Here is a 16,975-nt window from a genome sequence, read left to right on the forward strand (position 1 = left end):
AGTGGTTCGCGTTCCTTCATTTAGCCCCCCTTTCAAGCCATCCTCCAGCCTGCTCTGAGAGTGTTCTTTCTGAAAAGCAAATCTTAAGTCTTTCTGATTGTGTCTAGGATGCCACTCAGACCCTAGCTTGGCACGCAGAAGCCTTCGTCTTCTGGGTTTTAACCACTGATTTTTCCTCTCCTACGTCTCCAAAGACACTTACTGCAGCCGTTCTGGGTGTTTGCTCTTAGGTCTCTGAAAGTGGTTTCTTGTCTTTATGCTTCTCACTTGCGTTGCAGTAGACAATAAATAGTGAGAGACTGAATGATGGTAGTTATGAATAAATAAAAATAACGTTCATTGAATACTGACTCATGCTGGGTGCAGTTTGAGTGCTTTCATCTAGGTTCATCTTCGCAGTGGCCATGGCATGTCATACTTTATTACCACCACTTTGCACTTTGTAAACCTTAGTTATGGGGAGGTGAAGTAACTTGCTGAGAGTGTCCATGTGGTAAGGTTGTGGTAGCATGTGGTAAGGTTAGGACTTGGATGTGCTCAGTCATGTCTGACTCTTGGTGACCCCGCAGACTCTAGCCCACCAGCCTCCTCTGTCCGTGGCATTTCCCAGGCAAGAATACTGGAGTGGGTATCCATTTCCATCTCCAGGGGATCCTCCCAACCCAGGGATTGAGCCCACATCTCCTGCATTGGCAGGCGGGTCCTTTACTCCTGAGCCACCAGGGAAGCCTGAGACTTAGGCACAGAGCAGCTGAGACCACCAACCGCCCAGGAGTAAATGAGGCATGTGTGTGCGGGCTGCCTCCCTGCCTCCTCTACTTGTGCTGTCTCCATTTCATGTTACTCAGCTCAGGTATCCTAGTATATAGCAGACACTTAGTATTGTTAAATAAAGAAACCAAGTAAAAGCCACTATTCCTGTTGTAAGGAGTAGGCAGCAAAATGTCTTTAGGATTTTGGTAGATGAAGAACTTGAAAAATTGAATATAATGGAGCTCATTTGCGAAAATCCTTAAATTGTAGGAGTCAGGTGTTTCTGTGTTTTAAGTTGAGTGGTGTCTATAATCCCCAGCCTAGAGCCACTTAATGCTACAGTGTGTGAAAGTGAGCATTCTGTGAGACCCTCAGTGCTCTGTTTTGTGCCATGACCCACTTTCTCTGACTTAATAAGGTATTGGACAAAAGCAGTCAGAAGCCAAATATTTTACTTTTATGTTAGTTGGAGACTTTGGAAAGCTTTTAACATAAATAATACATTCTTGAACATCTCTCCATTTTCTTGTTAATCTTTTTTGAAGGAAGCACGATAGTTTCTTATTTATGGGATGTTGTCTTTCGCTCAGATCAGCGCATGCATCACTAGTGCTAAAGAGTCTACCGTTCTGGAGTGTCAGGAAATGGTTGACATATGAGCGGATGGGAGATGGTAACTATCAAGCACATATTTTATAACATGAAAAAATAACATTTCTCCTAGAGAAAATGCAGACCCTTATTCGTAGAGAGAAGGAGTGTATCAGGAGGGAACTTCTTAGGACTAGGAATACATTTTTCGGCATCCTTTGTTGATGAGTTTCGCGTAGCATCCTGAACGTTGTTTCTCTAAGTGTGGTCCCAGACCTCCTGCAGCAGATTTAGCTGGTAAGTCTATTAAAAGATGCATGTCCTTGACTCTCACCTTTAAATTTGTGATTTAGGGGTCCTGGACTAAAACCCAGAAATTTACATTATTAATGAAATACCATAAAAATGGGGCTTACCGACTGGAGCAATGGGAAAAGAATCCACCTGCCAATGCAGGAGATGCAAGAGATGTGGTTTCAACCCCTGGGTCAGGAAGATCCCCTGGAGGAGGAAGTGGCAACCCGCTCTAGTATTCTTGCCTGGGAAAGCCCATAGACAGAGGAGCCTGGCGTCGCATGGGGACGCATGGAGTCCGTGGGGTCGCAGAAGAGTCGAACATGACTGAGCACCTCAGACTGCATGCACGCGCCATAAAGATAAGCACAGTATATTTTAGAAGCACTGTTCTAAGGGTTTACCCCTCTTCTCATTCAACAGTGTATCTGAGTGTCTGCTCTCCTAGGAAGTGTTCTGGGTTCTGGGTTGCGTTAGAGAACAAGACAGAAAAGAATTTCTGATGTTGTGAATTCTGTGTTTCTATATGAGGGGAACTGAAAATAAGTTAATTAAATTATGTAGCATGTTCAGAGTTGATAAGTACCATGGAAAAGGAAATAAAACAGGAAAGGAGGATCACCAGGGGTCAGGGTGGGATTGCAACTTAAAGTAGCTTGAAGTGAACATTGCTCAGTCGTGTCTGACTCTTTGCAACCCCGTGGACTATATAATCCATGGAATTCTCCAGGCCAGAATAGTGGAGTGGGTAGTCTTTCCCTTCTCCAGGGGATCTTCCCAACCCAGGGATCATACCTAGGTCTCCCGCATTGCAGGCGGATTCTTTACCAGCTGAGCCTCAAGGGAAGCCCAACTGAAGTAGCTTATTAGTTGGGTAGATTTCAGGGAGAATGTGGCATTTGAACAGCATCCTATAGGGTGGTTAGACGTGGAAGCAGAAGAACAGTATCTAAGGCTGTGCTGTAATTTGGGTGAGCAGAGATGGCAGTTTGCATCTGGTCCATGCAAAATGCGAGGACTGGTCAGATGTGGATCTGTTCTGAAGATAAAGTCAGTGGATGCTCTGAAAGATTTAATGTGAAGTGTGAGAGAAAGAGGAGTCAAGAATCCATGGATCTGTGATTTTTCAACCAAGAAACTGGCAGGATGTGTGTTAATTTTTCTGAAATGGGGAAGACTGGAGAGGAGAAATTTGGGGGGAAGAATAAGCATTCAATTTTGGACATGATGATTCTGAGACGTCTGTTAGACATCCAAACAAGACGTTGATCGGGGGCTTCCTTGGTGGCTTAGACTGTAAAGATTCTGCGGTGCAGGAGACCTGAGTTTGATCCCTTGGTCGGGAAGATCCCCTGGAGAAGGGAATGGCCATCCACTCCAGCATTCTTCCCTGGAGAATTCCGTGGACAGAGGAGCCTGTCATGGGGTTGCAAAGAGTCAGATAATAACTGGATGACTAACACTTTGTTTCCCTTTAGGCAAATGGATAAATCAGGCAGAGACCAAAATTAGACCTAAGATATGAATGTGGGCCTCGTCAGTGTGTAGATAGATGGTAGTGTTTAGAGTCATTGGACTGGAGACCAAGGGAGATGGCCAGGGGAGTGAGTATAAATGGGAATGACAGGCGGCCCAGGGGCCGGGGAGGAGCAGCGGGCAGCCACCAAGGAGGAGGGGTGAGTGAGCGACCCCAGGCACGGGAGAGGGTTCACTTACCTCTGGGGCCAAGGACAGAAGGAGGGCCCGGCCGTCAGTGCTGGTGACAGGCTGAATCAGGGGAGAGCCTGGACCTGGCCTCTGGGCTCGGTCAGGTGGAGATGGGCTGCCCCAGCGGGCACAGCGCTGCTGGGGAGGTGAGGGAGCCCGTGTGACTGCGGGGCCGGCGAGGAGGGCGTGGGGACGGCGGCTGGCCCGAGTCGTCCCCCAAGGAGGAGCATCGACAGGGACAGAGCGGGAGGGGACGCGGGGTCGGGAGTCTGCGGGCCGGGGAAGGCGCGGCTGGAGGAGAGCTGGCGCCTGGGGCCGGCAGAACGCCTCCTTCAGTCGCGGTGGATTCTTCTCTTTAATCAGTGGGATGCGGAAGCAGGGTCATCAGCTGAAGAGAGGGGGGGGCAGCTGGACCTTTAAGGGGAGCAGAATGCAGAGCAGGTGGAGCGGGAGCAGGCTGCAGAGGACAGGCGTTGCTCTGTGAATTCGGGAGAGAACCGGCCTCCTGGCTGCTCACCTCCTCCCTGGACCCCTGGGCCTGGTGCGGGGCTCCCGGGTGCTCGCTCTGCGCTGTGTTGATGCCCGGAGCCCCGTTTCCCGGGTCCGCGTCCCCGCTTCACCCCGGGCCCACTGCCTCCCTGCCTTCTAGCCTCGGCTCAGGCATTGTCCTTGTGCTGACGTCTGCCCTGGACCTCACTGTCCACACCTGAAGGCTCCTTGCCCCCCGCCCCCGAGCTCCCCTGGCAGTTCCATTTTATTTTCCACTCTCGTCCCCTTCTGACATATTACATCACTTATTGCATTTATTATTTCATGCAGTCTGCTCTGCACCCTGCCCCGCCTTCCCCCAACACTAGATACTTAAATCTTATGAAGGCTTGAATCTTTGTCTGTTTCACTGTTTTCTGGTCTTCAGACATCTAAAAGAGAACCCAGCATATGGTAAATATTCAACTAAATGTTTATTGAATGAATGAATGAGTTCATTGGTGGTCATGAAGTTCAAAAGATTTCATCCTGTTGCAAATTATTTCATGTCTGTTGATATATCTTAGAAGGACTATTGTCCCATTGAGTTACTGGTTCTAATGATAAATTGCACTGAGTTATAAATTTTATACTCTTCAGAGTGTTTTTCTATTCCTTGTACCATGGTGGTCTAATTGAGTACACTTCAGTCATGTGATTACCCAGTCCTTGAAATGGAATGAAAATAATAGTTTATTTCTGTCCCTTCACACCCTTCATTCTCTTGGTTTAGCTTTAAGCTGACCTACCTTACTCCCACTTACTGCAGTCTGTGTTTATATATAGCTGCAAACTGAAGGCCTGGCATTTAGCACATGTCTGTAAGTAGCTGATGATTTAATTTATTGTAGCACTTCGGTGTGTTTCTCACTAACCCGTCAAGGTTTACTGAGCCTGTGTAAGAAGAACTATTTAAATTAGACAACTTATATTTTTTTAACCCCAAAGTATTATATGTTAAAGATCCATGTGAAGTTAATGTTTTTAAAAGTAATTTTTTTACTGTATTTAAATTTTTATTTAAATTTCTAAAGATTTCTGATTTATTAAAAATGTTTTTTCTCTAGTTCTCAAGACTTTATTCGTTATCCTTGTGCTCAAAAAGGGTTTCTAATAAGAAGTAAATTTTTGAGACGTAGCCATTAAGGGGACGGCAGAGGATGAGACGGTTAGATGGCATCACTGACTCAGTGGACATGAATTTGAGCAGACTCTGGGAGCCAGTGGAGGGCAGATGAGGCTGGTGTACTGCAGTCTCTGGGGTCATAATGAGTGGGATTTAGCAGCTGAACAACATTTTTCTTCAGGCGAAGGATTGTCAGTCAGTTCAGTCGCTTAGTCGTGTCTGACTCTTTGCAACCCCATGGACTGCAGCACGCCAGGCTTCCCTGTCCATCACCAACACTTGCTCAAACTCATGTCCATCGAGTCGGCGATGCCATCCAACCATTTCATCCTCTGTCGTCCCCTTCTCCTTCCCCTTCAATCTTTCCCAGCATCAGGGTCTTTTCAAATGAGTCAGTTCTTTGCATCAGATGGCCAAAGTATTGGAGTTTCAGCTTCAGCATCAGTCCTTCCGATGACTATTCAGGACTGATTTCCTTTAAGATGGACTGGTTGGATCTCCTTGCAGTCCAAGGGACTCTCAAGAGTCTTCACCAGCACCACGGTTCAAAAGCATCAATTCTTCAGTGCTCACCTTTCTTTATAGTCCAACTCTCACGTCCATAATGACTACTGGAAAAACCCCAGCTTTGATTAGATGGACCTTTGTTGGCAAAGTAATGGTCTCTGCTTTTTAATATGCTGTCTAGGTTGGCCATAGCTTTTCTTCCAAGGAGCAAGTGTCTTTTAATTGCATGGCTGCAGTCACCATCTGCAGTGATTTTGGAGCCCAAAGAAATAAAGTCTGACACTGTTTCCACTGTTTCCCCATCTATTTGCTATGAAGTGATGGGACCAGATACCATGATCTTCGTTTTCTGAATGTTGAGCTTTAAGCCAACCTTCTCACTCTCCTCTTTGACTTTCATCAAGAGGCTCTTGGGGGTGTGCAGACTTGTGTGCTGTGTTGCACATGTGGCCCTGATGCTTTGCCTCAGGGACCAGACTATCACTGTGGCTCTGAAGTCAGTGCTGCCCCCTCTACCCAGGACAACCATCTTATGAGCTTTTAGCTGAAACATCACATATTTCTCTTAAAATGATAGAAGAATCTTGAAATTTAATCACTGTCATCCTCAGAGATTTGATGGATTGATTGCAGTTAAATATTTATAGGACATATGTCTGAACCACTGAAATCATTAGAACACAGATTAGTAGCGTAACTTGTTTGGGATTTTGGGGACTAAATTAGAAATGGGCTGAGTAGTGAAGTTATCGAAGTATTAAGAGAAACATATAATTTGTCTGTCAGAGGAAAGATACATTCCCCGTGGTCCACTGGCCTACCGTTCAAGTTTAACCTGTGAATCTGATCAGAACATATTTTTTGTTTTTTTGTAAAGAAGCTTGCCATCCAAGTGTGTTCTTTATGTTTTACTGAATTTTTCTGACGTTCATTTTACATTGTGTTTCAGAAGTTGAAGTGGTGCATGTTCATTTCCATTAGACAGCACTGCATGCTGAAGTGCATTTACCGCAACATGTAGTTTCTTTCTATTCACTCACTCTCCTATTCAGATGGTTATTTGAAGATAAAGACACTTCAGAAAACCTTAGTGATGTCAGTATCAGAAAGAGGCAGCAGGAAGCAGTTTTGCTGCTTAATTACACTTGTCTTGTAACCTGTTTACCATCTTAAGATCACATCCTAAGGATTAACCAGATCCACTTCTTGTAATTGTTTATGACTTAGAGGGGATGATGTTATTGATTTTAAGAAATATATTTATCCTATTAAATTTTAGCTGTTTTTCATAATTATGGAATGCATACTGTGAACTTTTTTGAGATTTCTAGTTACAATTTTTAAGTTTTGTGTGGTTATTTAGCATGTTTATTTCCAGGGTTTAATTTTTCCTTTTGGAATGAAAAGCAAAATATTAAGATTTATGTAAAAAGCATTATCTTAAAGCGTACTCATGCATTCTTTTAAAAACCTACTTGCAACCTAATTTTATCTTATATCTGAAGTACCTCCATTGTTATTTACATTTTTACTTGTTATTACTTGCCATTCTTAGCTAATTCTTCCAAAATGTATGTCTTGAATACATTTGCTAAGCGATATGTGTTGTGTAGCCTTTGCTTTTCCTGCAAGTAATGCTGTTTAGGTCAAAATTATCTGTCTATAGCAGTAGCTACTGTTCATCTACTATGAAACGCTCCAGTTATAAGAGTGGTGTGACCATGAACCAACCCCACTTGGGAAACAAAAAAAAAGCTGTTATTAAAAGGAGTTTGCTGCTGCTAAGTCGCTTCAGTCGTGTCCGACTCTGTGCGACCCCATAGACGGCAGCCCACCAGGCTCCGCCATCTCTGGAATTCTCCAGGCAAGAACGCTGGGGTGGGTTTAGAGAACTGTTAGGTTCAGCATTCCTCTCCGTTAATATCTCTTCTCAGTTATTCCTGGGGGTCTGCGTTGGGGTGTGTGTGTGTGTGTGTGTAATGTGTATATGTGTGTGGGCACACAATCACCCTTTTAAGAACATTTCATTAAGTGTGTGTGTTGATAAGTGTCAGTCACTGAGAGGATTATTTCCAAAGTCAGTGATAACATGGGGCGTTTTACCAAGTGGTGCATTTCTATTGGCTCAAATCACTAGTTTAGTAATACAAAGTAATTAGTCATGCTCAGAAATGCATCATCAGTAAATAGTTTTGAGATTTATCTCTTTCTAGACTTGAACTGTTCCACTCAAACTAAAATGAATGGATTATTTCCAGTAAACACAAAAATGAAAACCTTTTAAAAAGTCTCGTAGTCTTAATCTTTTAAGGCAAATTAAGTCCTTTAAAAGGATGTCTTAGTTTGTTCCACTTGTCAGTAATGTATTACTTTAAATTTATCATTGTGCTTCACCTTATTTTTTCAAAATCCATCACATTAGATCACTTTAGTTTGATTTATCACACTGTGTTGAAAATGTGCGTAAGTCAAATTCTGCAGGCATTTTAAACTACATTAGTTTCCAATTAACCATTTATTGTATGTAGTAGCAAAGATACCCAGGGTTGTAAGTTACTTCCTTATAGCACAAGATGAAATGAGTAATTCCACACATTATAGTTATTTAACTCCTAAACCACGTGAAGTGTGTGCCCTTTAGGATCATTTCTGTGTGTTCCGTCCCTCGGTAAGCATCTATTTGCAGTTACGTGTCGGTGTTAAGGCTGCCTCTACCCAAGGGGCAGCGATCCCTTCTCAGGAAGCGCAGGAGTTGACAGGGACGGGAAGGGTGGAGGTGGTGGGGAAAGAGGGCTTGAGTATTTAACTTTCCTCTGTGCCTGCACGTGGGCACTGAATGTGATCGTCTGAAGTTTAAGAGTGAGGCTGATAGGCAGTGATGTACAGTCTCAGGTGTGCAGCATGGGAGTTCAGTTCCGTATCTGCTCTTTTTCAGATTCTCTTCCCTTGTAGGTTATTGCACAATATTGAGTAGAGTTCCCTGTGCTATATAGTAGGTCCTTGTTTATGTTATGTGTAATAGTGTGTATCTGTTAATCCCAGATTCCTGATTTATCCCTCACCGTTCCCCGCTGGTAACTAACTCTCTAAAACCCCGTCAGACGTTTCTGTGTTGTTATTCCCGTTTTACAGAAGGGGAGACAGTCTCAGAGACCGCAGGCTGCTCAAGGTCATAAAGCTAACGAGTGGCAGCGAGAGGCAACCTCTCAGACTCCAGACTCCACGTTCACTTTCGTTTGTAATCTTGGTGCCTCCTCCGTGCCAGGCATAACGCGGGTGTTGAAATGGGTTGTTATGGGCCCTGCTCTCAGTTCTCATGTTTATGAGAGCAGCTCATACTCTTGGCGAAAATGCCATGGCCGTGTCTTTGTAGATTATGTCCCTTTAAACTCATTTTACCACGCTTTTAGTCAAAACCATTCTATGGTAATAAGGCAGTTGAACGTCATTTTGAACAGGAACCTGTTGGTTCATTGGCCATTCTTTCCTAGTTTGGGTCTGAAACAGATTTCTGCCTCAGTGTCTTAACCGCAGACGTGCTGTCAGTGTCTGCCGGGAACGACACTGACCTCACCCCTCCTCTTGTTAGTTTTCTCCTTTAACCATGTAACCAGAAAGCCGGGGCAGACCATGAGAAGGTTTTAGAAGTCAAGATCTCTTATTTTATCTGAACTTTAAATTTATAGGGTGAGAAAATCATGGCCGGGATTAATGGATTCTCCTAAGATGAAGAGGAACATCTTAGGTTAGTCCTCAGACCCTCATGTCTGTTCTTCAGACATCACTGAAGACTTTATTATGTTGGCCTTTGGCTCTCATGCAGCGGAGCCTTAAAGACAATTCACCATCATCATGAGTGGAGAAACCACAAAACATTCATAAGAGTTTTCATAATCTAATCAACACACGCGTCTGGTGCCACAGACCAACAATATAAAACTAACGAGGTACCAGTGATACATGTGTTGTAAAACATGTCACTGGTTTATGCCTGGAGCTGGGCAACAAGATGATCCCCTAAAGATATTTTCTGAAGCCCCGAGATCCTGCTTTGCTGTGTATGTAGGAGCAGGGTGGAGACGGGGCAGAGCAGATGGTGGGCTGTGTTTTGAAGAGGATCTCTGGGTACTTTGGGTAGCTTCGCGTTTCCACCCCCATCTCTCCTTTCAGAATGCTGAAAAATATTGTTTAAGGTAACCTTGTGTAAGTCAACATGAATTTACCTGAATTTTATTCATATTCGTAACCATAGTTTTGGTCATCTGGTCAACACATTTGCTGGGAATTGTGAAGTTATATTTGTTTTATTACTAAGTGGTTAGACCTATCTGGTGCTCTTACCCTTTAGGACTAGTAGTTTAGATCTGGAGTGTTTTATTTTACTGGGTGAAGTTAATATCAGCCTCAAAATAGTAACATCTAACATTTCTTGGATGCTTATGTAAACTTAATAAACCTGTGTTAATTTAATGTGTGCAGCCATGTCCTGAAGCAAATGCTGAGAACACTGAGGCCTGGGGGTGGATTCAGGTCCTCAGGTCAAGGCTCGGCTGGCAGCAACCTTGTGCAGCCCCTCCAAGGGGCTGTGGTCTTCACGTCCACACTGTTTTATTTACTAACGGGGTTTGTCTGACTGGCTGTTATTTGTGGTCTGCCTGCTATCTCAGTGGTTTGCGTTTCTTGTCCTGTATCTGTTTATACACATATGTGTATACATGAGCGTCTGCTATTAGTGCTTTAGGTGTAAGTAAAAATCTAATCTTACGAGATAAATGACAGTTAACATATTTGATATGTTTTAATTTCAGTTTATCGATGGGCGACTGGCAAAACTAAATGCAGGGAAGGGTTTCTCTGATGCATTTGAAGAAGAGATCACTTCCGGTGGCTTTTGTGGAGGTAAAGACTAGTTCCAATGTGATTACCCATTTTTTGAGTAACAATAATCTATGATTTTTACACCTGTGTCACATATGTCTACTTTGTAAACTACCATTTTCTCATAAATATCTGATGCCTTCGATACATTTGTTCATCTTATAAAGAACTATAGTGTTGACTTACTTTGCCTGATATGTTATGCTAGGCATTCATATGGTCTCATGAGCGGGCAGTGGTTTGGACAGTCTCTTAATGTGACTGGAAAAAAATGTCACAGAAATGCAGTTAGTTTGTTCCTCCTGAATGATTTTCTCTGCCAGAGAAATACTAGTGATATCTATCAATAATACTCGAGTAGGAATTAGGGAACCGAGATTGTGGTCCATGTAGTAGCTTTTAACGTAATCCAGAAAGACAGGTCTGAACATGACAACTGCTGCTCCATTTTAAGTAAGTGTTTTTATAGAAGTCTGCTTTTTTTTTTTTTTTTGCTTTGCAGCCCCCTGCAGCATTAGGAACAGACTTTTCAGTTTACTGTCCGAGGTTCTTACCCCTGTCAGGGTGACAGGTGCTTACTTAAAGCAGTGGAAGGAGGCGTCTCATTTTGTCTGTGTGACACATATTAGTGACATCCCACTTTTATTTAACATAATTAACTGTAATATAATTGAGCAGTTACATTGTTTGAAATGTCAGGAATTGAAACTGTGTTGTAGTATCTAGGAAATGAATGACTTAGGAATGGGTACTCAGTCCATGATGATCCGGTACCTAGTCCTGACTCTATACTTGATGATCTGGCACCCAGTCCTGACTCAGTACTTGGTGATCCAGTACTTAGTCCTGACTCTGCACTTGGTGATCCAGTACCCAGTCCTGACTCTGCACTTGATGATCCGGTACCCAGTCCTGACTCTGTACTTGGTGATCCAGTACTTAGTCCTGACTCTGCACTTGATGATCCGGTACCCAGTCCTGACTCTGTACTTGGTGATCCAGTACTTAGTCCTGACTCGGTACTTGATGATCCGGTACCCAGTCCTGACTCTGCACTTGGTGATCTAGTACTTAGTCCTGACTCAGTACTTGGTGATCCGGCACCCAGTCCTGACTCTGCACTTGGTGATCCGGTACTTAGTCCTGACTCTGGCAGACAGTTTTGCTTGAAACCTTAGAAGCGTCTTCTTCCTTCAGCCAGGGTTTGCTGGGTGTTCCCTATGTACCAGGTGCTGTTCTAGATTGGGACAGTCTGAATGAATAATCCCCAGTGTGTTCATTTTCACCTGGTGGTAATAATGCTTCCCCCCACCTAGTTACCTACAGGTTTAATTCAGGGGGAAGGGAATTTTTAGTCTGTGTGTAAGTAAATAGTTACTAGAATTGAGAAATAAAGGTGGAAAGACAAAGAATAATTAGTACTTATCTACAAATCTCCCAAAATTTAACTTTAATCTTAAATAAAGTTTATTTTTTCACCACAAAAATACAAAAACTGTAGAGATCACTTGTTCACTGAAAGAGGTGCAGGTGATCTGAGAGGCTGTGGACCTCCCTCTGATGAAAGTAGAGTTGTGTTTCATGGAACACTTTCCGCTTGGGGGAAAACTTAGTTTCCTTGACCTAGCAAGTGAGCTGAACGTGCAGTCCTTTAGAAGCCCCTTGCTTTCCTCAGCTCACAGCAGAAAATTTAGCTTCAATGGAACTTTTGTGTTAAAGTAAGGCTTTTTTGCTTTTCACCTCAGACAAGCAGAATATTGTCAGCTCATGGACAAATTGCTTGCGGCACTTCCTGAGTATTTACATAACTGCGATCTCATTATCGTTATGACCCGTGGGGCTGGTATCCTGTATGGAATTGGGGATAACACCATGTGACAGTCATGGGGTGGCACTATGATCCTTTTGTAGTGAAATTCTGTAGTCTTCACCCTCGGTCCGCAGACCTCAGTAATAGAGGAGAGTGTAGGTGGCTTTTATGGTGGGAGGAGGGTCACCAAATTTTTTTCATGAAAGGTCCCACTGTTTAAAGAAGAAGAGAAGAATATTTATCACCAGTTAGCAGCTGATTTAGAGACTGCTGCACTTTCAGTGCAACTTAATGCCAGCTACTTTGTTGTTCTTTCTTAAAATGAAAAAAGGTTTTGAACACTTCTTTTACTTTTGGGGAGCCAGTACTGATCCAAAAGGAAAACATTCATTTCAGTAAGTTTGGGGCTTCCCCAGTGGCTAGTGGTAAAGAATCTACTTGTAATGCAGGAGACCTGGGTTCGATCCCTGGGTCAGGAAGGTTACGCTGGAGAAGAAAATAGCAACTCACTCCGGTATTCTTGCCTGGAGAATCCCATTAAAAGGAGCCTGGTGGGCTACAGTCCATGGGGTCACAAAGAGTCAGATATGACTGAGCAAATAAAAATCAAAGCAACATTTCAGTAGGTGTAGCAAGAAAGTACATTGAAAAAAATATGCCTGGTGATCGTGTGATTTTCTAATTGTTGCATTTTAGGCTCTTAGACATAGACATTCAGCTTAGAAGAAAATAGAGCAAAATCATTAAGATTTGAATAGACGAATAATCTAATAAAAATTAGCAGTCTTCTTACTAATGAGATATATGTGTGTATAAAGTTCCAAAAAATAGTTCCTAGAAGTCAGCTGAAACATTTTTTTATCTGGACTAATTTTGTGAGAAAGAATAGGTCTGAGATACTGAACCATTCTTCAAAAAGTAAACTGTTGTAGCTTTCTCGTTTCTCTCCTAGTTACAATGGAAATGATGATTAATGTTCACGCTTCCTGAATTAGTATGCGGCAGAAGCTCTTCTAAGAGCTCTCCAAATATTATCTCACTTAACCCTCCCAGCACCCCAGGAGGGACTTTGAGCATCCTTATTTTACTGAGGGCACCCACCTCAGTAATTTGCCCAAGGTCACACGTGACTGCCTGGCTTCAAAGCTCTAGCTTTAATAACTGTGATATATGCCTTCTTATGATAAGAGATCGTTTTAATTAGAAGGCCTTTAGTAAACAAGAGCAGTACTCAGGGCTTCTCTGCTCTGATGGATAAAAGCAAAATTCCTGTCTCTTTTGATTATCCTTTGAAGATTTTATATATATATATAAAACCCTCAGGAAGATCACTATAGGAGAAATCAACAGTCACTGGAGTTGAAGGAATCATGTTTCTCTAAGCAAAAATAACTGAGAAACTTTAGACAAGCATCTCATTTCTCCCCCCTCTAGGCCATTAATGTGGCGGTTTATGTACCGTTTTTGTTGCTAACGTGCATGGTCATGCTCGCGAGAGTATGAGTGTGGTGGAGCCCTGTCGTCACTGTGGCTCTGACTGAAAACACAGAGCAGGACAGTCGCACACAGAACACGTCCGTTCGCGCGGAATCTAGAACTGTGGTTAAGGGCCCTGAGAGCATGGAGATTTTCTAAAACTATTCTCTGTCTTGGTACACCGCCCCCCCGGTCAGAACTGTTTGGGAAATCCATGTTACTCCTGGTCCCTTTCGTGGGACCCTTGTAGAAAACTCAGTCTTCTCCTGAGAAGAAAAGGAAGAGAATATCTGTAAATATGTAAAGAGAAGAATGTCATGGGGTTAAAAGGTCATCAGAGAGGCCACAAGCAGGACAAAGGAGCCATTAGATAAACACAAATACCAGTCTGTGAAAAGCAGCTAAGGAATATTGAGTCAAGAACATGTTTATTTTTCCCCCCATAATTTTTTACATTGATTTACAATGTTGTATTCATTTCAGGTGTATAACATAGTATATGTTATACTATGTATTTTTATCGATTATACTCCATTTAAAGTTATTATTAGCAAATTCCCTGGCAGCCTAGTTAGGACTCTGCCTTTTCACTGCCAGGGTCATGGGCTTCATCCCTAGTTTGGGAGCTAAGATCCCACAAGCCTCACTGCTTGGCCAAAAAAAAAACAAAAAAAAACCACCACCACTGTACCCTTACAGGGCTTCCCTCGTGGTTCAGATGGTAAAGAATCTTCCTTCAATGCAGGGAATCCAGGTTCAATCCCAGGTTTGGGAAGATCCCCTGGAGAAGGGAATGGCAACCACTCCATTATTCTTGCCTGGAGAATTCCATGGACAGAGGAGCCTGGTGGGCTACAGTCCAAAGACTCTTTGGGGTCACAAAGAGTCAGACACGACTTAGCAACTAATACTTTCACACTTTCAAAGGTATTATAAGATATTGGCTATACATTATACTGCATTTTGTTTTATACCTAGTAGTTTGGACCTCTATTTTTTTCATTTAAAATAAGTGAAAAAAATAGATATTAAAAATCCACACCTCGTTTTCTAAACTTTAAAAAGTAGACACATTTCCAGGTTAATTTTATATGCAGTGCGTGGTTACTTTCCCCATCAGTAGCGTTTGTTTCTTCATTAGTTCCCCAGCAGAGTCTGGTCAGTCTTGTGTTTATTTAATCCTGTTTCTTTCTTTACTGACTGGTAACCAAAGGAATCTGAAGGGGTGGTAGTAATCAGTTTCAGTGGTGTTTTTCTGGCCTCACTGAACAATTTAGACCAATTTACATTTTTTGATAAGTAACAACAGATTACTGGAATTTAAGCAAATATATTTGAAAAGAAAGACTTTGCACAAGTGAGAAACCAAGATATTTTGTCCTTGAATGTGAGAAAATCACTTGGTTGATTAACAAGAACAATGTTAAGAATTTCCTCAATAATGTTTACTATTTCCACAATCCAGTTACTTTTAAAGAAAGACTAAGGTTTGTGTGTGTGTGTGTGTGTTTCCCCCAGCATTCAGATTTATTTTTTGAGAAGAAAATTAGCCTTTTCAAACACACATTATCAGAGAATAGTGTGCTTGTCTCATAAATTTTCTGGAGATAGGTGTCTTCAGTCTTAAAAGCATTAGAATTAAGAGAGACAATTAGCCTTTTTAAATGTTTTTTGACAGGAATCTACCTAAATTGTACCACCTGTTTTTCTGTTACCTTAAGCTGTGTATTTAGGGGCTTCCTGTTAGCCCCGAACCCCGTGGTCCCACGTGAGTATTCTGAGTGGCTCTCACTCGGCCGTTTCTCCTCAAGGCGGCCACCCCCGGCCCTTTCTGATGTAGCCTCTTCTGAAGAGACGCGGAGGAAAGCCCTGTCTGATTCACCTTATACTTTACTTAGCAATCCTGAAAGCTGAAGGACTGATGAACTGAGCGTTAAATACTGAGATTCTTCCTCAGCTGCCGTCTTTGTGAGTGTGGGCAGAGTATCACCCCAGAGCCCCAGTGTCCTGTCAGGCGGGTCGGGCATCCCGTGCCCAGCGGCGGGGTTGCTGCCGCGTGCTGGGGCCACGCCTCACGGCGCGGGTGACAGGCTGGTCCCAGCGCCCGGCTCCCCAGGGCAGGCTGGCCTGACCCCTGCCCCACCGGCCCCGAGCCCCTGCCCTCTCGTCCACCCGCTTTGCCTGTTTCTTAGTAGAAGGGTGAGACTCCAGAGGCGTGACGTCGATAAACACATTTCACAACCTGTGAAGAGCTGCAGACGAGCTCCTTTGATTCCTCACGACTGGCCCCTTGACACTGACCTTTCTGTGACTACTCTGAAGTTTTATGATAGTTATTTTCTTGGTGGTCAGAGGTTTAAAAATATGTTTTCTGGAGTGACACGTGTTCCAGGATGCAAAATAGTTATCACAGAGTAGTTGGTGTTTTTCTTTCCATTTTCTTAAATTCATTTTGGGAAAGGAAATAAAACACTTTCCAGAATACCATGAATAATAACCAAATTATATATTATTGTGTGATTTCTACACAACTATTTTTAGTAGAGAAGTAAAAAGTGTATGAACTGATGAGAACTTTGAATAGAGAAGTAAGCCTGTATGAATAATCTGGATAAAGACATAATGTTTATTTTATGTTGTTGATAGAATCTCCTTGAGATATAAATGAACAGAATAACTGGGATTTTTTTCATCATTTTACAAGAGAAAGCTTAACATTTTTTTGCTTGGGTCACATACCACCTGAAACTCACGCCCTTTAAGCACTGCAGGTTGTTTTTATATGGTCTATTTTAGATAGATACATTTTGCTATAATCATTTCACACGGTTAGAAAAGTATTATTTCCCCCAAATTTATTCTTCCAGGAAAGGTGCAGTGCAGTTCTCTATCTTTTCTTAAAGAAGAAAGAGACATTTTTCAGAATAGGAGTTGTTTCTTGATATTTCGTTGAAATTAGGTAGAAATGTTAAGTTCAAGAGTGAATCCAGAGCTGGACGTTTTTTTGGCCTGATGCTGGTTAGGGGTGCAAAGGTATCAGCTGGAAGATACTCGGCCTAAGGACCTTCTGCCTCTGTGTTATAGCAGCAAGGTGTGTTATAGTAGCAAGGTGATGTGTTTGTTTAGAAGCCACAACCACACACAGAACAGTCTGCTGCAGGCTTCTTTGTAGAAGGCAGTCAGTCTGAATAGCCTTTGGGACTTTGTTTTTTCTTGTGGAAATATTTAAGGTTTAAACAACCAGGAAGGTAGAGGAAAACTGACGGAAGTCAGTTGATACAAACGTTACTTTAGACTAGTTGTGT

The 16,975-nt window shown here is 42.7% G+C and overlaps 1 protein-coding gene across 7 annotated transcripts in view; it reads left to right on the forward strand.

The window, feature by feature from the left end:
• The window catches only part of DENND1B (DENN domain containing 1B), a 273,822-nt gene that overhangs the window by 213,288 nt on the left and 43,559 nt on the right, over positions 1 to 16,975 (forward strand). For all 7 annotated transcript variants that reach the window (XR_008685007.2, XM_088845228.1, XM_055418975.2 and 4 more), the window contains one exon: positions 10,315 to 10,405. Coding sequence is in view for 6 of the 7 variants with exons in the window: in XM_088845228.1 (XP_088701354.1) it covers positions 10,315 to 10,405 (91 nt within the window). In the remaining variant the exon portion in view is untranslated. The remainder of the gene's footprint in view (positions 1 to 10,314; positions 10,406 to 16,975) is intronic.

Source organism: Moschus berezovskii, chromosome 17, assembly GCF_049115385.1.
Source record: "Moschus berezovskii isolate FMDL1 chromosome 17, NW_MosBer_1.0, whole genome shotgun sequence".
In the NCBI taxonomy this organism is placed as follows: Eukaryota; Metazoa; Chordata; class Mammalia; order Artiodactyla; family Moschidae; genus Moschus; species Moschus berezovskii.